Source organism: Chenopodium album, chromosome 2 (assembly GCF_948465745.1).
Source record: "Chenopodium album chromosome 2, dcCheAlbu1.1, whole genome shotgun sequence".
In the NCBI taxonomy this organism is placed as follows: domain Eukaryota; kingdom Viridiplantae; phylum Streptophyta; class Magnoliopsida; order Caryophyllales; family Amaranthaceae; genus Chenopodium; species Chenopodium album.
Genome location: NC_137835.1, coordinates 76744469 through 76767637, shown reverse-complemented (window position 1 = coordinate 76767637; position 23169 = coordinate 76744469). Strand labels below are relative to the sequence as shown.

The 23169-nt window shown below is 32.5% G+C and overlaps 2 protein-coding genes and 1 non-coding gene across 3 annotated transcripts; 1 reads left to right on the top strand and 2 right to left on the bottom strand.

Annotated features, from left to right (window-relative positions):
- Positions 1 to 1333: 1333 nt before the first annotated feature.
- LOC145588205 (uncharacterized) lies at positions 1334 to 3721 on the top strand. The gene is made up of 2 exons (XM_081644854.1): positions 1334 to 1699; positions 2081 to 3721. The coding sequence occupies exon 2, from the start codon at positions 2108 to 2110 to the stop codon at positions 3284 to 3286; it is 1179 nt and encodes a 392-aa protein (XP_081500980.1). The 5' UTR covers positions 1334 to 1699; positions 2081 to 2107; the 3' UTR covers positions 3287 to 3721.
- An 8431-nt stretch (positions 3722 to 12152) lies between these two features.
- On the bottom strand, positions 12153 to 12224 carry TRNAT-CGU (transfer RNA threonine (anticodon CGU)). The gene has a single exon. It is a non-coding gene; the product is annotated as a tRNA-Thr (tRNA).
- A 1328-nt stretch (positions 12225 to 13552) lies between these two features.
- On the bottom strand, positions 13553 to 20070 carry LOC145601108 (protein LONGIFOLIA 1-like). Its single transcript, XM_081657053.1, has 5 exons — positions 18868 to 20070; positions 18289 to 18356; positions 15790 to 17817; positions 15530 to 15677; positions 13553 to 14667 (listed from the first exon to the last, which is right to left on the bottom strand). The coding sequence occupies exons 1-5, from the start codon at positions 19025 to 19027 to the stop codon at positions 13844 to 13846; spliced, it is 3228 nt and encodes a 1075-aa protein (XP_081513179.1). The 5' UTR covers positions 19028 to 20070; the 3' UTR covers positions 13553 to 13843.
- Positions 20071 to 23169: the final 3099 nt, after the last annotated feature.

Below are 23169 nucleotides of genomic sequence, written 5' to 3'. Positions count from 1 at the left end.
ACTGCATCAAATTGCAAGCTAACTGACACTAATCATTAATGATACCTGAAACAATCTACATATTAAACAATTACAAGTGCTAAATATAGATTGGTGCAACTTAAAATCAGTACTATATTACTATAGTTTAACTCAGATTATGTACACTTAAATTTGCTGGTTGCATGATATGATATATATATATACATACTGAAATAATGTCATCAATTGCTATAAAGAAAAACAAAGTGGTCCTCTAATACACTACAAAAAGGAAAGAAAAATACTACCAAAGTTTAGTTTGGTCCCAACTCTACCTACAAAGGTCTGTAAACTGTACCTCACCTACACCTCTCCGGCTGTTAGCCGCCTCGAATATAATCACAAGCCATGGCTTTAATTTTCCGAGCTTGGTAGCTAAGCTAGCCGCGTATGCGTGTATGTTATTAATTACATGATGATGAGTTAATACGTGTAATTAATGAATGGATTAGCTTAGACGTGATAACGAAACCAACAAAAATAAAATTCAACAAATTAAAGCCAAGAAAAAACTTGAATGTCATTATAGTGCAACCAAATTTGAAGATAAGTTCACTAACATCTTAATATCAATAATGTGTGTAGGGACATCCTAGACCTCTCACGAGGAGTCAAACTAAATTTGGATGCCAGTGATATCACTAATAAGGTGGGATTTTGAACATTTTTGATATTGACATTTTTATAACAAAAAACAAGATTAGGGTTTATTAAAAAAAAAAAAAAATCATTTAATTTCTTAAATAATTGCCTTTTTTTCCTTTTGTTTTTTTTCTTTTTCTTTTGATTTTTGGTTATGGGAAGGGTTTATTAGTTATGATGCATAAGTTTGTTCCAAAGAAGTTTAATTAATTGGAATGAAAAAAATTAAATAAAAATTAGTTGTGTACATTAATTATTTTAGTCAAGAAAGCATTAGTCCATGGTCATTTTCGGTACTACAACATGCATTTGTAGAACGGTCCCCCTAAATGAAAGCTAAGTAACTCTTCCTTCGTCTCTTATAATCAATCAGCAATCATAATGTGAACCATGTTTAGACAAGACATCATACAATGTACACACATTAATATATAATATACTCGTTTAATTTTGTCCATACATAGCGGCTAGGGTATATATACGTATGTAATTCGTATTTTTACATACGTGCATTTAATTTATTAGTGGTAAATAAATACATTATACCATACAGCAGATAGATAGAAACGCGTAACTACAGATAAGATATACATACCTATACACATATATATACGCGAAGATTAGCTCGCGTGTCAATGTAGACACCACTTGCCACATGGTGGGTATGTATGCCATTCCTTTTCCTTTTTGGACGTGGTAAAAGAATTTTAGGCATCTTCATTCTTCTCTCCTCAGCTTTTCACTAGAGCATGATTTTCTTGAATAATTACCACCTCATCATGACTCTCCTTCCTCTCTCGTTCTTTGTACAATGATAGGAATATTTTGCAGCTTTAGAACCCTCTCAATTGAATCTTTCTTTACTCACTAATATATATTTACATCACCTTCACTTAGCTAGCTTATTCTTACTGTTATCTCATCAACAACAATTCAACCTTGTAAGTTTGAAGCTCTTCAACAATTTTCCATGTTTGAAGATCTAGAATCGAGATTTTAGTCTTCAGACACTACAATTATAGCCTCAACATTTTATGTAAGTTCATCTTTTTAAACCTTAATCTTATTGTACAAAAAGGAAACTTTTGAAGCATATATGAACATGATTTTTTTTTTTTTTTTTTAATTTTATTAAAAGCTACATCTATGTTTGATTTCCTTATGTTTGTTTTATAAATGTAGAGAAATGCTCTTATCTACTTCAAATGATTGAATTATAAATTTACAAACCCTAATTACTAAATTTTCAAAGCAAACATACTTTAATTTATTGATAAGTGAAATTCAATAGCTTAGTTTATTTCTTTGTAATTCATTTAAATGCTAATTCAATCTAATTGCCAACTCAAAAACCTTGAGCTAAATTACTATATAATGATTTTATAATTTTTGTTTTGCCTCTTTTTTTTGTTAGCAGCATTATGATGAGGAATCATACAAGGAGATGATGAGTTTAAGAGAAAAAGACGGTCCTTCGTACACAACGAAGCAAGAGCTAGGAGACTCAAGCAAACTAAGCACAGCAGCTTCTTCAAGTAGTTCAAGGCAATGGTCATCAGGGTTCAAGAATCCAAGGATAGTTCGAGTTTCCCGTACCTTTGGAGGCAAAGACCGGCACAGCAAAGTTTGCACCATCAAAGGGTTAAGAGATAGAAGGATTAGGCTCTCGGTACCTACTGCAATCCAACTCTATGATCTCCAAGATAGGCTCGGGTTAAGCCAACCGAGCAAGGTCATTGATTGGCTACTCGATACTACTAAGCATGACATTGATAAGCTCCCTCCATTGCCGGTTATACCAGGAAGTTTTAACCCTTCTCAAGGAGCATATGGTGTCCCACTTTCTTCTTCTGCGCCGTTTTTTGATGCTAGTTTGTTACCTTCTAGGAAAGAATGTGGCATCAATATTAATAGGACTACTGAAGATGTGGATGTGGATGAGGAGGATGAATCTCTTGTCGCGAAATTGAAGTATTGGGATTCAAATTCAATGATGAGATCTAAGCAAAAAGGGGTAGATCATCATCATAATGATCAAGGTACTTCTCAAGTTTTAGCTCAAAATTTATTCCCAATTGCAAGTTCAAATAATAATAGTACTAATAATAATGATAATATTTTACCTCCTCATCCTCCTTCCTTTTTGAGCAATAATCCTATGTTCAACTATTACCATTTGGAGCCTTCAAATTTATCTTTGTCTCAATTAGGGAGTCTTGGTGTTCCTTCTTCTCATAATGATCATCATCAAGGCTCTTCTCAATCAAGCTCGACTCCACAACCTCCATCCTCGCTATCTCTTTCCTCAATGTCTCAATTTTTTCTATGCCCTTCCATGACAACCACATCGTTTTTCCCTCCTCATCAACAAGCCTCTTTCATGAATAATAGTCATCATCAAGTAGAGAATGACTTGAGACAATTTAACCGTTTCCCTTTGTCAAACACTAGTCCTTTCTCTTCTTCTTTCCACAATAACTCGAGTGGATTGGATATGAAGCCGGCCTTCCCTTTGAGTATGAATCATGACCCTCATTTGCAACAACAAGATGATCAAAATCGCCGAGGGAATAAGAGTAGTAGTGGACATCATAACCCTTGGAAAGAGTCCTCAGGGAACTAATAAATTCGATCTTATGAAAAGAGAATGAGAATGAGAACAAATAGTTTTCTGTTTTTCGATCTCTTCTTGCTTCTAATTTACAGTCATCAATTGGTGAAGAGAAATGAAATGAATCGAGGCAATTTGTTCTTGGTTAATCATGGTTTATCTCATGAGATTTGCTAGGGTGACTACAATATATGCAAAGATAAGTTTGATGCTTGAGGAAGCTAATAGCAACTCTTGTGCTACCAATGCAAAACTCGAAATACAACAAGTAAGTTTTTATTTTTGATCATGTAACTTACATTTAAGCTTTTGTACTAGATATGTTTCTTGAAATTGTGATACAAACTATATATATATATAGGTGGAGATGAGCTTCTCTCTTGCAATGTTATAGACAATACAAGTCATATTTTATTAATGCAATGTTTTTCTTATATTAATTCTTAACCAATGTTTTCTTATAACATGAGTAATGAAGTATGTATTGTGATATTGTTTTGACTTATTTGATGTACGTTTGTTTTTAGAGGTAAAAAGATGGACCCCGTGCGATATATTAGGAGATTATTATATTTACCTAATTGGGATATAACAAGTGTGCAAGTCAAACCTAAAATTATGTAAACACGCTAGGTTTCTAATATGCCAAATGATGATCTATGGTCCATAGGGTTGTCAAAATAAAAAAAGTCGAGTCAAGTTTTAAGTAGTGTTTATCTCTCTGTTTCATCGTTTACTTTCAATCAAATTCAAGTCAAGATTAATCCGAGTCAAGTTTTAAATTTTTGTCTCTGTTTCATTTACTTTCAATCAAATTCAAGCAAGATTGAAACTGTAGACAAATAAGTTGTCTTGTGGTTTCTCACAATTAAACCCGATATAGTGATTAGGTAAATGAGCTTGAACTTGTACACAAATCTAAAAATAATATTCCAAAAAAATTAAGAGTTATTTGTATGGAAAAGAGTATAAGCTAAGTATGAATCGAGGGAAAATGTATGATTAAAACACATCTATCTCATGAAGTTTATTCTATCAAACATATATTAGTCATTCAAACAATTAAATTATCAAATTAAAGATATATATATAATTATATATACATGAAACTTCTTAGAAATAGTTAAATGATATCCTTTTCTTCTTGGTAGGTATGTAGTAGCTGAAATTTGTACACTATTTACATAAAGTAGTTTATGGTATTCAAATTTGATTATTCTTTTTGAGGAAAGAACTTTCAAATTGTATTTGTGTTCATTGCTTTCTTCATAAACAAATTCCAGCCAAGTTCATGGACTTGTGACATTAATATAAAAGCTGACTTCATGTTGAGCTTACGTGCATAATTTTTTATATATACAAAGCATACATACTTTGATAAAAATCCATAAACATTATACTCTATTTGTGACTAAATTGATTTGTAAATTATAATTCATGATATTACTGATTTAGTTGTTCTAATACTCGTATTAGGGGGAAAAAAACTATACCAATATATACCATACATTAAGTAATTTCAAAAATACTGCCAAAAAAATGTAATTTCAAAATTCTGAGGTGATTAACTACACTATAAGCCTATAACTTGTGTAAAGTTTGAGTAACTCTCCCATTTTAAAAGATTTTTGTTTTAATATTTTCCACTTTTATTTACAACTTTCTTAATTAGTCTCTTAGATATCTTCTCCTGGCTTCTTTTGCTGCATAATTATGGACTAACCTTCTAGGAACAACCACCTCGATTCTTTTTTTTTTTTTTTTTTTTTTTTTGACATCAGCATATTCCATAGTCCTTAACCAAATACAACCAGATTTAATGTCTTGTTAAGTTTTTTATTATGGAAAAGCTAATCCTAAGAAAAAGCATAGCTTTTTCAGGGAAAAAATATTGCATACATTGAATTAATTAATACATACTAGTATTTCTTATGTACAGTTTTCTTTTGTTTAATTTCTTGTTGAAGATGATAGTATTTTCTGTCTATATATATATGTATCTACACTAACACAACTCCCTCTTTTACCTATATGTATATTGATCTTAATACTTCCTAAGTAAAAGATGTTACCTATTTATATAGGTCATATATAACCTATATTTTGTCGTTTTATATGTCAGATCATATCCTTTTTCTATTAAAGGGATTTATTAAAATACTGATGAACCATAATATATGGTGCTGACTACTTAGAGCTACAGTAGAGTTTGAATCTTCACAGGTGGTGTTAACGTACTGTTAAGCATGAAGTCCTTTGACCTAGTATTGAGAATGAGAGTAATAACATACATATACATTATTCTTTTTGTTTCATTCTGTCTAAATGACCTAATTTAATGATTTTAGATATAAGCACTTGACCGCCTTTTACATTACAACTAGCTTAAATCCCGTGACACACACGATTTTTATAAATTAAAGAAAATAACATGTCATTTCTGATATCTGTTTTAATATTATGTTATTGATTAAAATCAACATTACTTTATACCTCCTATTAAATACCAATTAATTTTAAATTTACATAAAAAAAATCTTATAATAATAAACCATTATCCTCCTGTCTAGAACTAATTATTGTATTGTTATTAATAAAAATATCATGACTTGTAAATCTATAGCTACAACAAGAACAGATGGAGTGAGATTTGTAGTCATAGCATTTGTTTTGTTGCAGTATTGTTATTACCTATTTGAGTTGTCTATTTTTTTTAATAATATTTTTAATTATTAAAATTTATTTTTTGTCAAAGCTACCTTTGATGTCTAGGACGTGGGGGTAGATTTTAAGATTTTGTCACATCACTACCGTATCATAATTCATAACCATGACAGCATGCCACTTGTCTTATATCATTAAACTTGTGATGTCGGCTATATTTTGGCCTTGACGTTGATGTTTAAATTGTTTGTTTCAATCTTCAATTCAATTTTTTGGAATATAATTGAGGTGAAACTTAGGTCTATAATCAAATCTACATGCATGTTTTTATTATATAAGATTCTAATTAGCCGTTAACATGTGCATGCATATATTTATGAATATATGAATGTATCATTTAGATCTAATCAACTTTTACATTCTATTCATACTAGGTTTATATTTTGATAATAGGTAATGAGTTATAATAAAGTTATAATAAGTTTATAACAAGCTAAGTGCAAGTATGGTACAATATGTATACTCAATATATAATTTATGTGGTCTTTTCAAAGGGTGAAAACTTTAATGCTAGAAGTTGGATATGTACCCGGGTGTATATAACAATCTCTTGCTGGTCGCTAATATATTATATATGCATGCATTGTCAAAGTATAGATCTTGATTGTCATCAGATGTTTGGATAAATGGAACATCCTACATTCCTATGGACACTAGTATGTAGTATTAGTGTTCGTTGGTAATAATGAAACAGGAATACAAACAAAAAAAAAATTAGGTAAAAAAATGTCTAAACACTTTTGGAGAGAATTTAAAAGTTACGAAGTACTCTATTTACTTTTATTTGGATAAAGTTGAGAAGTTTACTATCTAGCATGACTAGCTAGTTACAATCATTAGTACTGATAATTGGTTCTCAACTTTGAATTTTATTAATTGTACTATATATGCATGCTTTATAGAGTACGTCCTAATGAGTGGAACATGTTCTCTTAGTTATGTGGCTAGAGTATCTACAAGCATACCAAGTACTGTACGTATGTTTCAAGCATATACTTTGTACTCACTCCGTAATTAAAATTAAGTCCGCCATATTGATTATCATAAATATCATCTCCTTATTTGCTTCATTTGACTTAAAAAGCTCTCATAAAAATATAGTAAAATAAAACTAAGAAGTAAGAATTAAGAAATCGATTAAGGGAGTAGTAGACATCCAAATTAAACTTGTAACCTTGGCTCCTTTCATCACTTCCTGTATAAAACCTTTTCCCGCCTAAATGATCATCGGTTTTGATACCACTTCTTGGCGAACTCAAATTAAAAAAATAAAATAAAATAAAATAATAATAAGACAATTCGAAAAAAAAAAAAAAAAAAAAAGGATATGTGTAACCTATTCACCTAATATATACTTGTACTCCATATTAATTATTAGTTACCTTATCACTGTTCTTTTGGCGTAGTAGGACAACTTTTTTCTATACACATGAAAATTTTGCCAGTAAATTATCAACATTCATTCACATGTAAGAACAACATAACATGCAACATTATTGCCAATCAGCTATAAATTTAATGAGGCCAATGTTTTACCAGCTGCAAGCTCGCTCATATGTTAATCCTATCTACCAATTACCAAAACAGGCGATGACAAGTCTTGAACACGCGCTATCGCTCATTCACATGCTTATATCTTGTGAACATGTTATCTAGGTCAATTTTCTTACAAGTTCATATAAGTGAAAATCATATGGATGTATTTATATATATATAGCACACACAACTCTCAACAATAATAAACACTAAAACAGTACGTTTGATGATCATACATATATTCGATGAAAAAATAAAGACAGATATATTTGTGAGAATGCAATCTAGGCCAATTTTCTTACAAGTTCATAAATAACAGATGATGTACTTAGACATGCATATTCGATCTTAACTAAACCTTATATATCACCTCAATATTTTAATCATTAAGCTACTTGACATCTACATATAAAATAAACAGTAACATCTATAAGCGAACGAGTCAAAAGATAAAACCTTTTATTTGACAAGATCACCATCTTTATGATTAATTTGGTCCCTAGCAATTTTAAAAATTGACAATATATAATAAATGCATTTGGAGCACACATATACTCGTAATACTTTGATACCAAGTAGTTGAGTTATCTCACATCAACAACGACAACAAGGAAGCGTAGATTCGATCGATATTGCCGACTATATACAACAAAATTTGTTGAGATAATCATAAAACCTAATATTGAAAAATAAATACTAAAATAATAATATAATATAACTAGGTGAAGATCTTACATAACCTCATACTTTATATTTTAAACGTGTTCAGTCTTTCAGTGGTGTAACGTGTAAGCTAGTTAACTAAAGTCAAGAATTTGGTAAGTTATTTACATAAATGTCAAACCATTCTCATAAACAGGATAATTGTAATTCATTCGAAGCCATAGTTGGAAATCTCAATATGCAGGAGTTTTTTCAGGTTTAAGAAGTGTGACATTTGAGTCATTTGACAAAATTAGTTGTTATGGAGTATGTCATTATGTGTGTTGATAGTTGTTTAATTGTTTGTAAAACTAGTTAACTATTTTTAGGATTCAGATATTAATTGAGAGATCGGTTTTCAAATTATGAAAACAAAGGTGTGTTCGGCAAAATGTAACTCTAGAGGTAGATGTTAGTTTTGAAAATAAAAAATTAAATATGAGTGTTTTGTAAAATAGTTGTTGACTAGTTATTACTTATTAGCTGTAAAATTCTAAACATAGAGAAGAAAATTTTCCCACATCTACTTAGCTTTTCACAAAAGCTAATAATATTATTTTTTCACAAAAATTACTCCAACTACTAAACTCTACTTCTACCACTACATTGTCAAACACTCTTTTTTTTTTTTTTTACTAAGTAACAGTTTGAATAAATCAAACCACTAGAAGCTACTCAAAAGCTAGTGCGGAATATACTTGATTTCAAATCTACACATCACTATTTATTTTATTTATTTTATTTTTTTTTTTAGATCCAGACACCACTACCCACAACTCCACAACAAGTCAAGAACCCCCCCCCCCCCCCCCTTTTTTTTAATATGTAATATTGTAATTAAATTATCTAAAATTATGTATTACAAAATATAGGATGATTATTTGAATAATTAATTCAATATTTTAACAAAATCGAGCATGATTATATTTTGCACAAGATATAGAAATACATTTAAAATTTTAAAATATCATGTTCAATTTCCATTGTAACCTTTTAAAATGCATTTTACAAGGGACAAACAAAGAAGCATGGATAGACGATATAGTATATAGTACCTGAACTGCGAGTAAGTATATGGAAAAAGTTACTCTCTTAGAATTTCTAAAAGTCAAAATTCATAAAATTTTACTACCTTTTCTTTGTTGAAATGGATTTAGGGTCTGTTCATATTTACTTAATTTCAGTTCAGTTCAGCTTCAATCAGTTCAGTTCAGTTCAGTTCACCTCCTAATTTCCCTCTCTCATAAAATATTCATTTCAGCTCAGTTCAATTCAGTTCAGCTCCCATCAGTTTAGTTCAGCTCAAATCAGTTCAGTTCAGTTCAGCCAGTAAATATGAGCAGGCCCTTAGCCAAATGCCCACATCAACCTTTTGAGCTATACATAATTAAATCAAATAGATATAAATTTTCTAATAATTTCAACTCCCTAACATGTAAAATTTTAACATAAATTTAGCATAAACTTAAACTTTTTAATTGGCAAATTTGGCTACAACAACTTGAAATATGATTCAGGTGCACTAAGGTCCCTAAACGTTGTGTAATAACCAAAATACTACCAACTATGGTACAGTTATAACACTATGGTTTAAGGCACACGTCACACTTAACACTATGGTTTGTGGTGTTTTGGCTACTATACAAAGTTCAAGGTGCTCGCTCAATGCATCTAAGTCCTACTTCAAGGTGTTGCAGCCAATTTTGCATTTATAACTTTAAAGAAAACTAGTGTATGGTCCCGTGCAATGCACGGAGTAACAAAAATTTATATTTCAATAATTTTTTAATAATTTTTTTTATAAAAAGTATGACAAAAAGTAATATATTTTTTAAAAAAAATGTTTTACTTAATAGGAAGGAATGAATATATAAGTAAAGTAGGAAATAAAATTATACTGAATTAAAAAATTGCTAAGATAATTTTGGCAAAAATATAAATACAAAAATTGGTGGGAAATTATTTAACCCTATTTTGACAAGTGTCATGTTTTATTTGCTTTTAGTATATAGTATTGAATATATGTATACAGTATACACTACACGACAATATGTTCTCTCGGTGAGATTGCTCGGTTAGTTAATGCTTCTTCCCTGATTCTAAAAATCATGGGATCTATTCTCATCACCCGTCCTAGACAACAAATAAAAACACTTAGTACATAGACTGATAGATGAATCCAAAGCATGCCACCGTCCAGTACTTGCCTCACATACGTAGTGCAGTACTATTGCTGGCTGGAATAAAATAGACAGCTTAGAGTTCCGTGTTTTCTCCTCCGCCGAAATTTAGAGTGGCGGGGACGGTGGTGTGAGGGGCCGGAGGATTGTTAATTAGACTATATATCGATCCATTGATAACATGCTTGAGATAATAGACAACACAGTCTTTTTCAACAAATTAAAGTCTCATCTCTTGTTACTGATCGATTCTTTTATGGGAGATTTTGTGATGAGCAGGAGTAATTTTTAATTATTTAATGGATTGGTCTTAATTATGGCTAAATCATAACTTGCATTTTTTTTTTTTTTTCAATCTTTAATTTTATGGCGAAATCAATACATTTTACAGAAGAAGTTGAGGTGTTACTTATTAAATGAGATAATAAACCTTAGTTTGTGATTCCTTAAACTCGAATCGTAAAACTTTTTTCAAACTTAAATTAAAGCCAAGCCAAGTCTTGAGATTTTTTTGATTTTAAAGTAATTCTCAAATTCTCTCAGTTTCAACTTATTTTAAAATTAGACCTAACTTCAAAATTTATAACCACTTTTAACATATTTGTAGAGCTATCACACATTTTTCTATTTCTTTTGGAGGTTCGATCTTTGCAATATTTTCAAAATTTAGAGGTTAATTTTTAAAAAATACAACGGCTAAAAATATTAAGTTTTGAACTAAGCTTAGTTTTAGATCATATATCTCAACCTAGAAGTGTAACAAAGACCCAAGACTAAGGTTTTACGACTACCATTCGGTAAGGCTTTAGCCACTTCGTGTGAAGAGAAATATGTGACCATTATTTTAAAATAGATTGAATTAAGTATTTCTTATTTCCCTACCATCCTATACGAATAGAATGACGCAAAATTATACCGTACATGTGTGCTTAGTTTGGACTACTTATGGTAATTGGTAACTAAGTAGTACGTTATTTCAATTTTCAAAGACTGGAAACTGAAAAAAAGGAGGCATTGAGCTATTTTCCAAACTAAGACTATTTTTTGGACTGTGAATAGATATATGTATGACTATTTATGAATGATTCACTATATTATAGCATGATAATATATACAAGTATCTCTCAAAGTCATATATGGTGGCTCAGTCTTTATGCATCAGACGATGATCTAAATTTGTTATTATCTTGACTATATGTATAGAAAAACAAAGGATCACATTTATTGTCTTGTTTTATTGTAACTTTTGTAAGCCTTGCTCTTATAGTCCAATAATTATAAGAACACGTGCTAAAATTGCTACATAATGCATATGTTTACTTAACTTAATTAATATAGGTGAAGGTGTGTTTAATTAAAAATAGCAAAGAATTAGAAGCAAAAGTGCCTCAATATTGAGGAAAATTGCTTTGTGACGTTTGGCTTGAATAGCGAAGAAAAAAAAAAAAGGACCTCTTTTGTGACGGTTGTGTCAGTTAGTTTCTTTGTGATTTTTGGCTCGAAGAATATCAAATTTTTGTTTCTTCATGAAACCTTTTGCATGTTAAATTATCATCATCATAATTCATAACTACTCATATTTTGAGTATTTTAGATCAAAAGCATACTACGTATACATTGTTGTGATTGTCTTCGTTGTATCTCGTAGGAGTCCTAATAGTTTCGTGATACCCGGTGTGTAAATTAGGGTCGAAAATATTATTACACCAAAAAAATAATGGGAAATATCAATTATTAGCCCCCGGCGAGGATCGAACTCGCGACCTTTCGCTTACGAAGCGAACGCACTACCACTATGCTACGGAGGCATTTATTATTTGAATATTCTTTAAACATTAATATTCTTTTACATTGTTTTGCGGTTTAAATAACTCACTTTTCTACTTGGGCCTTTTGAGTTTGACCCACGAATTGTATCACTAAAATAGAGTAAGTTCATATTTGAAGTCTGGGTCTACCAAAAACCATCGTTATGGGAGTATTCAAAGTTTTAGACTTTCAGTACTAATCGTAAGGTTAGTTTTTTTTTGCTTGCATGGTTGAATTTGAACTTTTGAAGATCCTTGTTTCTCACCAATTTTTCTAATCTTAGATATATAACATTTATATATTAATAAACTAAATCATCATACAATACAATTACAAAGTAATATAAAAATTCTTACTCTTTTATGTCTCAACACCCTCCCTCAAGTTGGAGCATGTATATTTTGAACGTCTGACTTGGATAATAAAATAAATTTTAAAGTGCACTTGGCATTATTGTCTCCTTGATTTGATCTATTTGATATATTCACGATAAAATATAAAAAATAACAATTGACATTTTGGTTATATAGTACTATTTTTTATTTTATCTTTTAGAAAATTTATTCTAGGACTGAGGGTTTTTCTCAAACCTACAGTCTCACATCCCCTAGGGTTTTTAAGACATCCATTTTTTAAGGTTATAATACTTGATAATTGATACATGTATGTTTCAGATTTTAGTTTAAACCCAGTGCTCCAATAATTTAAAGTTTTTGTTGAAAATTCATGTGCATGAGTTTCAAAGAGAGAGCTTTGTCAGGTACTCTAACAAGTTATTCTTTGATAAACGTATACTCTTCAAAAGGTGGTCATATAATGTTGCCTATGTTTATGGCCAAGCCAGTGAAGCTGGAGGGGTAAGGGTGTGTAGTTTGGGGAAGCTACAAGATGGTCATTATGCATGAACAAAAAGAGGACGGAGTCACGGAGATGGTGTGGCCGGTGGGCAAAAGCAGGCGGAGGAGGCAGTATTCAGTGTTAGAAGGTTTGGGCTAAACGCCCCCTTTCCAAAATCACCACTACACTCTACACACCCCTATATATTTGGCTGGCATCATTCCTTCAAGAAATATTGCAATCATGGAGCGAAAATTGATCTGAATATTACCTAGAAAGAAAACGCTTCACATACTGATCGCAGACTCACAGTACATTGCAGTCCCTTCGAAACTTCACGACAGTTTTTTGACATTTACCTGATTGTAATCCCTTTGAATCTTACGATGATTTTTAACCCCGGATATTGCATAACTCAGATCACAACTAGACTAGAGTGAATGTAATAGTAGAAAAGTACATGATCAAAACCTTGTACAGTCTCAACAGAGGCAAAAGATAAAATAGGAGAGACTTCACTACTTCAGATATACTGATTCTGAAGAATTTTTATGCTGTAATATAATTTATTAACATTAGATACTCTATACAATCCGCTGAAGAACATGAGGTGTTAATGAAACAAGTATTTTAGTTCCTATCCGTGGCTTTCTTATTTTACGCCTTATACATAGATTAAAATTCAAAGAAAAAAAAATTAATCATGATGATAGAAGCATCAAAAGGGTAAGGTAAACATTCTGGGGTAAAACGAAAAGTAAAAAAAAAAAAAAAAGGGTTGTTACTTGGAAAAAAGTTGCCTGCATCGCCTATTAGGCTTACGTTGATGGCAAGCTGACTCACCAATAACGATCTCATTTACCAAGTCTTTGAATATGGATCGCTCTATATCGAGGACAACATTGGAAAATTCACCTCGGAAATCCGTCCAACTATCTGATCTATGCACAACATCCTCCCACAAGATGCATTTCAACCCATCCTCCTCTTCCTCTAAACTGAGATCCTGCTTTTTAACTTGAAGCAATTCTATCTCGGAGCACAACTCTCTCAGAAGCTTCTGAGCATTAAGGGTCTTCTTAGCAAGTTTTGCAGGCTTCAACCAAGGCTCACTAGGTTGGCCCATAATGGCCAACTTTCCGGTGAGAATTTCATTCACAGCATCAAATATGAGCTTGCGGTGAAACTTTTCAGGCTTGGATTTGCTGAGAGAAACCTCATCAACATTCCCCCCTTTGGCAAGCAAACTGCTTGCTTTTGTCTGCTCTAAAACATAAAACAGTTCTGGGTTGATAGGATGGCCAGATGGGTGGAGTTGGAAGGCTGTGAAACCCGAACTAAGCTCTCTGAGTAGGAGACCTGAAGCCAAGAGTATCTCAGATATGTATCTGTGGTCTGGATTAGTGTTCTCACACAGTGAGGCTATGTAATCTGTCTGGGCTTCATCATGAGTTGAGTTCAATCGTCTGAGCTTCTGAACCAAGTTGTCAATGCTCTGTAATTTCTTACGACTAATCTCAGAAGGAAGCTCCAAAACTGTATTCTGAGTAGAAATCTCATCTACTGTACTCCACAACTCTGTCTCGGCATCATTTGATTCAGCAACTAAATTTGTGTCATGAACACAAGGAACCAATCAGTGGGTTGTAGGAGAAAATAAAAAAATAAATTATATAGAAATTTGCCAAAAAAAAAAAAAAAAAAAAAAAACAGAGGGGGTGGAGGTGGGGGGGGGGGGGCGGGGGGTCGGTCACACAGTGGCTTCTAATTATTGCAGTTTCCATATGGTGGAAATTTTTTTTGGTCATATTCTAAAATGATCCTCTACTTTTGCATATATCTCTAACATGGCCTCAGTCATATCTGTTTTATGGCTAACTTTTGGTGTTTGTTTAAGTTTATAAATATTAAAAGCATTACCTTTCAGCTAGAGATAAGTTGTTTTGACCCTTTCGGGTGGGTTGTTTTACACAAGTCATGTCAGAATTAAGCAATCAACACACAAAAAATACATTTCTGTCCAGATATGGCAATCAACATAACATTTCAAACCATTTCAAGCATGACAAAGATCCTGTTTCAATGCCATACAAAGTTCAGCGTTACTATGTAATCATCTTTATTCATTGAAGTGAATTCTGAGTCTTCATAAAAGGTTATTATTGCAGTATAACAAAAATATGCTAGCAAATCCTATGCACCTCAATGCAGAAACTACCATCTCAGGCCTCCTAGAAAAAGGAATGTAAGTTGACAATGAGTAAACCTACTGAATCAAAACTACAAAAGGACGGTGGCAAGGAAATTCTGGCTGCAAGCATCAATGGATGATTGGATGCAGCAGCTAGAAACCCATAATTTATCTTCACATGTATTTATATGGCAATGGGAAAAAATTAAAAAAAAAAAAAAAAAAAAAAAAAAAAAAAAAAAAAAAAAAAAACCATTAAAAGGAATAAATCTTCACCTTTAAAGACATCTATAGTTTGTTTAACAGGAGATGGAGAGCCTTCCATGTATGCAGAAGAGTTGAGCACTGAAACAGGACTTGGCTGTTCAGGGGCAAAAGCAGGATATCCCATCATGCTCTCGTCTATCAACCTTAAGCTCAAATCCTGCAACAGATTATACATGTACATCCTTAGCCAAATGATCTAGAATGGTCCAAAACGGCCATCTCATGGTCATAAAAAGATCAAAAAAAAAAAAAAAAAAAAAAAAACTTACTTCCTTTATTTCTTCAGAAACCCAACACTTATCCCCAGAAGGACTCTGAAAGACGGCTGCATCCACAGGCTGCTTGGTGCTGGTGCTTTCTGTATCCATTCTTGGCTCCAAATTGGCGTCAGATTGCACATATACATTATCTTCTTGACAGCACAAATTCCTAGATTCGCTACATTTTTCACTTGATTGATCATCAATTTGTTGCACACTGCTGGTCTTGGTTAATCGTCGTCTCCCACCTGGGGAGCTAGATTCAGTTGTCTGCCTACTAGGTTGCCTTCTAGATTTGTTTGAATCAGCAGGTGGGGTTGGAGGACGGGATCTCTTGTCAAACTCCAGCTTCTTCTGTTGCAATCTAGGGCTTACGGATCCCGAATTTTTTGATGAATTTGCAGTACTATCTTTGGCTATCTGTGATGATCTTGATGAAGATGGAGCCACTTTCAAATTTCTATTATTAAATTTCTTATCAGAAGTAGCAGCCTGATTTATGCGACTGTCTTTAATAGTCTGATCCTTGGGTATTTTGCTACCAACTGAATTCCTTCTGTGAGATGCACCATCGCTGCTCTGGGGCCGTTGAAGAGAAGACAAGCCATCAATAGGGATGATGGAGGAAGCAGGAATGCTGGATTTCTGGACAAGCTTAGCAGGCTTCATAATAACAATTGGGGATTCAAATGCTTTTGATGTGCCACTTCCCTTTTGTTTGGAAGCAATAGCTCTATTAGTGCGGAAGTCATGGGAGCTCCCAGCATTCGTATCAGAACCAATTCTACTGCCATGGTCCCTCTTGTCTCCCACATTAAAAGAGTACTCATCTTTCGAGGCCTCCAATATACCCTTTACTTGCATTGCTTCCAGTATCTGCTTCAGGGCACGAAGATCCTTTCCAGATTGTTTGAACTCGATATCTTTCAACCGTTTCTCCATTTCACCAAGAACTGACGGGGAAGTGCTTGATGTGCTCGGTGAGGATTTTATTTGTTTTGAAGCTTGCTTTGGAGAAGCTCGACCTCCATCCAGATTCTTCCATGGTGCTGGTTCAATAGGAATTTTCGAAGTAGGAATTGGTTTCATGATTGTATCAGAATTCTTCCACCTCGGTGAAGTTGACTCCTTCCTTGTGCTCCTTGGCGATTTGGGAAGACGAACTGGCCTGCTTACATCAGGTACTCTCAATGGTGCTAAAGAGGGACCATTGTCTTCAAGGAACATCTTTATTGGCCCCAATTGACTTTCATTGGAACGTTTAGAATCGGGCAACAAATCAAGGCCCATGAGTCTAGCTACCACACTAGAGGGACGCGACTGATTATTTAATGGCTGCAGTGCACTTTTAGCTCTTTCATTAGAGATGTCGCTACTTAATTTTGAATCAGTATTGGAGCTCCTTGCAGAACTTTCTCTACTGTCCAAAGAAAACCTTGGAAGATCTTTAATCTTGCGACTTATCTCTCTCCCATCATAAGAAAATCTAGGAGCATCTCTTGGTATTGGAAAGAAAGATTCTTCCTGTGACTCATGAGATAATCTCGGTTGTTCATTTTCATTATAGTTCAACCTAGCATCACGAAGTTTAGCAAGAACTCTAAAAGATTCCTTAATGTCAGCTGTCATGTTATTCCCCTTCATCCCAACTCCTAATGATCCATCCACTGATTTCGACAACTGCTGAGGTCTTGGAGAATCACCATGTTTCAAAGTGTAGCCTGATTTATCCTCCTCCTTAGCAGTGGTCTGAACTGGTAGACCACGAGAGTCTCTGTACATTGAATCCTTAACCACATCCCGAATATCAACAGAAAGCCTTCCCATCCTGGGACTAGCACTAGTCTGGCTTATGACAGGGTCTCTTGAAGGAGTCTCTGGAAAAATAATTCGATCCATGGAAGATGGCTCTGGTTGTCCTGTTCTGCCGCAATCTAGGGAGGAAAATGATGATGACCGTGATGAAGAAGAAAAGGAGGCTCTTGATGATTCAGTGGATCCTCGTTTTTCATTTGCATTTTTGTTTAGATTCTTTTCCTGCAACCACAAAGCTAAAATTATTCAATCTTAGTTGATACAAATTGATAACAAATGCAAATAGTATCCTACATTGACGTATCCTCAGATGACTATACTCAAAGCTAAATTGGAAAAAAAACTACAAAGTGTCAACATAATGAACTGCACTTGATACATTCACAGCTAATCATATTTTGTTGAAGTTGATTATTCATGAGTTCAAGCATTGGCCATCTGAAGGAGATTGTTGAGGAGTATACAAAACTAAAATGTTCCGCCACTTCATTATAACACTATATCATTCAATTTTCCTCACCGTGATTAAGTTTTAAGACTTGCATTTCTCTGTTCATCTATAATAATCCATATGCACAGGTCGCACACCCATCAAGTGACTAAACAAAACTAAGCATAGACATAACAAACTGCACATAAATGAAACAAATTAAACAAAGATAATAGAAAGGTAGCCAAGTTGATATCCAGTACCAGCGTTGCACGATTGTATGCATTACTAGAATCAGCATCCAGGTCTTCATTGCTACATTCAGAATTGCCTGTAGAAAAGGGCGATAGATGATTAATACATGGTACAGCATTGAGCATTTGGCAGGGGACAGGCAGGGTAGATGATTTCACACCACAGGTATACAATCTCAAAATTCAACATAAAATTAGCACCATCCTTTCACCCAATACTCGGCGTGAACCCGTGACATGAAAAATGTAAATAGTAATTAAGATGAGAAACAACTTACATAAAGAATTTAAAATTGTGAATAGGTACTAGCAAGAACCACCAAATCAACAGAAAGTAGAATGCAAGTTATTATGACATTCTAACTCCTAAAAGTCCTATTTGCAAAAATCCAACCATAGGCACAAACAATAATGACAACCAAAACAACACAGTGTTAAAGGACAGTAGGTTGCCAAATATACAGAAGAATTATAAATGAGCATACAAGATAAGAGAATACATAATCAATCTAACAAATAGCAATGAAACAGTCAAAGATAAAATTATAAGAATATCCCAAATCAACCCAAAGTGCAATTACAGACTACCTGTTGGAGGAGGAGGAGGAAGGAGCCGCCGTGGGTTCGGCCGCCTCCCGGAGATGAGCTGTTGGCGGTCAAAGATTTGGAAAATTCCAGTCATACATCCAATTTGCTTCTGCAAATCTGGATTTTCATCTGCCAATGAATGCAACAATTTTGCAGCCATGGCACCAAAGAAATACAAAACACAACTACCACTTCTCCAAATTCACACACAAAATCCAAATACCCTAACCAATCCCAGATATACTTTTCCCTGTATTCTTTAGGATAATGTTTTATGCCATTTTCCTCCAAATTCAGCAAAATCCAAAATCCCCACCACCTCCTCAAATCTGAGTACAGAAATGTCAGACCCTCAGAATTTGGGAGTGGGGACAAACTATTACTCCTCAGTAATTAAGCTTGAAATTTGTCCTGATTAACTAAATTTAACACTCTTAAATCAGATTTTAATCATTAAAACGCCAAAATTTCAACCTCCAACCACCCAAAAATTAAACCCTAGAAATCACTTCTTCATTACCAACCTTCCAGTCCAAAATAGCAAAATCAGTACAAAGCAGTTAATCTATCTTCAAAATTAAGCAAGCTAGAACTCAGCCACCCCAGTAGTAATGTCTCCACCTACCAATTTGTGTAAAAATCAACTAAATGCAGGCTTTTACAGTACCAATTTTCTGGGTTTTTTGACCTGAAACTTAACTACCCAGTACAAATTGCAGGAAGATAAGAGATACCCAGATGAGCAAATTCAATTAGCTCAACTGGGTATCTAAAAAAAAAGCCCAGAAATTTGACTTATAGCTCATCAAGTGAAGAACAATCAAAACCCTTGGAATGCAGGAAAAATCACAATCAAAATAAAAACTTTAAGGAAGAATAACTGCAGATCCAAGAAGAAATGTTTGAGTTTGATTTGCGCAGAACACAAAAATAAATGACAACCAAAAGACAGAGAAAATGACAGAAAATGAAGAATTGGAGAATTGTTAAATCAGAGAATATGGAATACAGAGTACTCTCCCTCTACCCATGTGATGCAGAGCAGGTGATTGGCTTTGATTAAAAAAAAAAAATTGAAAAATAAAAATGGGAAATTTCTTTAGGAATGAAAAAAACAAAAAGGGATTAAATTAGTGAAATCTAATGCATGGGATTTATCTGAAGGAAGAAGAATTTGTGGAGAGAGATGATCTCTTGCATGTGGAATGATTATATGGGTGGGGTCATGGAGGTACCTGCATGGGCATGTGAAGCTGTCAGTTGGAGGAGAGAGAGTGTGTGATAAAACATCTTAATTAGTAGGGTGTACCTTTTTTATTTTATTTGTTTCTTAATTTTTAATTTTTATGAGAAGGAAACTCACTCGAAAATACAAGATTATGGAGTTGATGTCTAGAAGTACTTTTTTTTTTTTTTTTATATATATTAGATACCTAAAACTCTAAAATTACTTGTTTGATTGACAAAATGAATCTATACTATACATTAAAAGGCGTTTATAAAATTGTGTATGTGTCACGTGTACCCCTTTTTACACCCGTATTATGCCACATCATCATTTAACAACCTCTACCATCATGCCATATCATCATTCAATTTAATTAAAAATGCATGCAAAGAGATTCGAACCTAAACTTCATTGGATAAAAACCACATGCATTGTCATCTTAGCTAGAATTAAATTATAATCTATATTTCCACATTTATGTATAAATATATATTGTACAAGTATTATAATGTAATACTTCCTCCGTTTTTTTATTATTGCATCATAGGGGTTGGATACAAATATTTTGGTATTGGAAAAAAGTAAGAGAGAGAAAGGTAAAAATACAAAATTGCCCATATGACATATTGATAAATTAAAAAGTAAGTGTGAAAAAGCAAGGGTATGTTGGGTATTTGTAGTGTGAACACAAGTAATTTTTTTCCTAAAGTGGAAATGATGCAATATTTATGAAACTTCCTAAAAAGGCAAGTGGTGCAATAATAAAATAACGGAGGAAGTATAAAACCAAAAAAAATCCAAAATGAGTTATTGTAGTCATTGTTTTCAAATTTACCACATAAACAAATTATGAAGTACGTCTTTTAAAGCGTCTAATATAAAAACGAAATTATTCAAAGTATCACCCGGGGCAAAGCCCGGGCCACACACTAGTTACATACTTATATTGCGGACATATACTTATATTGCGGACATATATACCACTAAAAAATATTTGTAAACCTATTTTCCCTCGTTGATATTATCAACAAAAAAAATTAAACCAAAAGAGATCCACAAACATAACTAGCTATACCAAATTTTCCATATCATTACAGTTTTTCTCCTTTTCTTTTAAAAATACTAAATTGACAATAGATTTTTCTTTTGAAGAAGAAGAAGAGATTTTTTTTTTTAAAACAAAAATATAATGGCTCATTTCCTAGCCTACGTTCCACTGAAAGCAACTATTCAACCATTTTATGTGGATAAACAGTTCCATATTCCAAATATTATTGGTTAGTTGCTACTTGATTTATATTACTCCATTTTTTGTTTGTTTGAAACTTGCCACTTGATTACTTTACGAGTTAATATAAGGTAAAGCATTATTTTTTAAAAAAAGTCATAGAATAAAATACAGAGTAAAGCTAAAAATAATAATAATAATAAATTAAATTAAATTAAAAAAAAATATTGTAACATTCAATATATAAGTATTTATTGTTAAAAGAAAAAAATACGACCGTATATTAAAATCTTTATAATTTATTTCAGAAAAAAATTTCATAGAAATTTGGTAAATCAAGGTTGGATGAATTAGAGGTAGTAATTAGGTTGTTGGATATGAGTTTGGGACATGTCCATTAGATCGAGATGGACATATGGATAATATTTGAGTGAGAAGACTATTCCTTTGAGTACTTAATTAGTCAAATTTGGATATATCTATTGACAAGTAGGTTGTTTTTTTTTTTTTTTTTTTTTTTTTTTTTTTTTTTTTTGAAAACTAATCAATTTTACTTTTTGACACAGGAGCAAATCAATTTACCTTATACTTTATTTGATGTGAATTAAATCAAGTAAATTGCAAGTCATTACATTCACATATGATTTGAGAGTGAGTCACCGATTCGGTTTGGATCAGGTTTATCAGGTCTAGATGAATTCCTAATATAATTGTTGAGTAATAAAAAAAAATGCATTATAACTAATAGAATAATTATTTATACATTAATGTTTATTTTCTTTTTTGGTACATTATTAGGCTTTAATATATAATGTCTACATAAAACCGTCTTTCACGACTCTATGAAAATAAAATAAAATAAAATAAAATAAATCTAAAAAACCCTTTGCCAAAGGATGAATACTCAATTGTCAAGGGGAGTTAGAATGGTAGGTAATGGTATAACTCTTTAAAAAAATGAATTAAACTTCACCACAAATAAGATGACTACTGTGCTATATGCAAGAGTTCAACTATTCAAATAACATGTAAGAATGACTAATTCCAACTCAAAATCTCTATTTATTATCCTATTTCTCATTGATTGGTACATGATGCATGGCCCTACCTTTCTTTTGTAACCCTAAACCCCACTAATCTCAATATCTCATTATTATAAGATAGGCATAAATCATTATTGCATGATTAAATAGCTACTGAATTGAAAAGAATTCATTATTTTATATTTTTATTTGTATCATCCAAATAACCCAATGTCACAAATAATGAGTGATCATTTAATCCTTTCAAGTCTTTCCAAATCCAGTCAAATAACTGATAACCCTTAGTTAAAGGCAACTTTTTTTAGTTTTTACAAAGTTGTAAACATTAACTAATCATTGCACAAGAAAGAAAATTATTCCCTTAAAGAGTAAAGTGATTACAACTTCACAAGGGCAAGTGATTCTTAAAGCTAAAGTTTGCTACACAACCATACCTTGAGACTGGAGTAGTAATGCCTTATACAAGTATAAGGAAACTTTGTTGTAGTAGCAAACTAGCAACTAGCAACTTGCTACCACATCATCTACATGGCATAATTCTATAGTATTATACTACAATAGTCAATAGAGTTGCTAAGTGAATGATTGGCAGATGACGATAGTTTTGAGAGAAGACTATTTTAACTGTTGTGAACCTCTTTTTTAAAATAAAAATAAAAGATTGTAGTACGATGACTTCTAGAAAAATAGATATGCCTTAGTATAGATGCTAATTAATTAATACGGAGTATTGTAATGAGTCATAAATAAATATAATAAAATAAAAAACCTAAATGTTAAAATAATATGTATATGACCCAAAT

What these genes read in the sequence shown, in the direction of transcription:
- LOC145588205 (XM_081644854.1), top strand. Translation starts at nt 2,108, where the DNA reads ATGATGAGTTTAAGAGAAAAAGACGGTCCTTCGTACACAACGAAGCAA.
- LOC145601108 (XM_081657053.1), bottom strand. Translation starts at nt 19,027, where the DNA reads ATGGCTGCAAAATTGTTGCATTCATTGGCAGATGAAAATCCAGATTTG. An exon ending in TTTCTGAAGAAATAAAGGAA is followed by an intron (nt 15,678 to 15,789) that starts GTAAGTTTTTTT and finishes AATCTGTTGCAG; the next exon opens with GATTTGAGCTTAAGGTTGAT. An exon ending in AACTATAGATGTCTTTAAAG is followed by an intron (nt 14,668 to 15,529) that starts GTGAAGATTTAT and finishes ACACAAATTTAG; the next exon opens with TTGCTGAATCAAATGATGCC.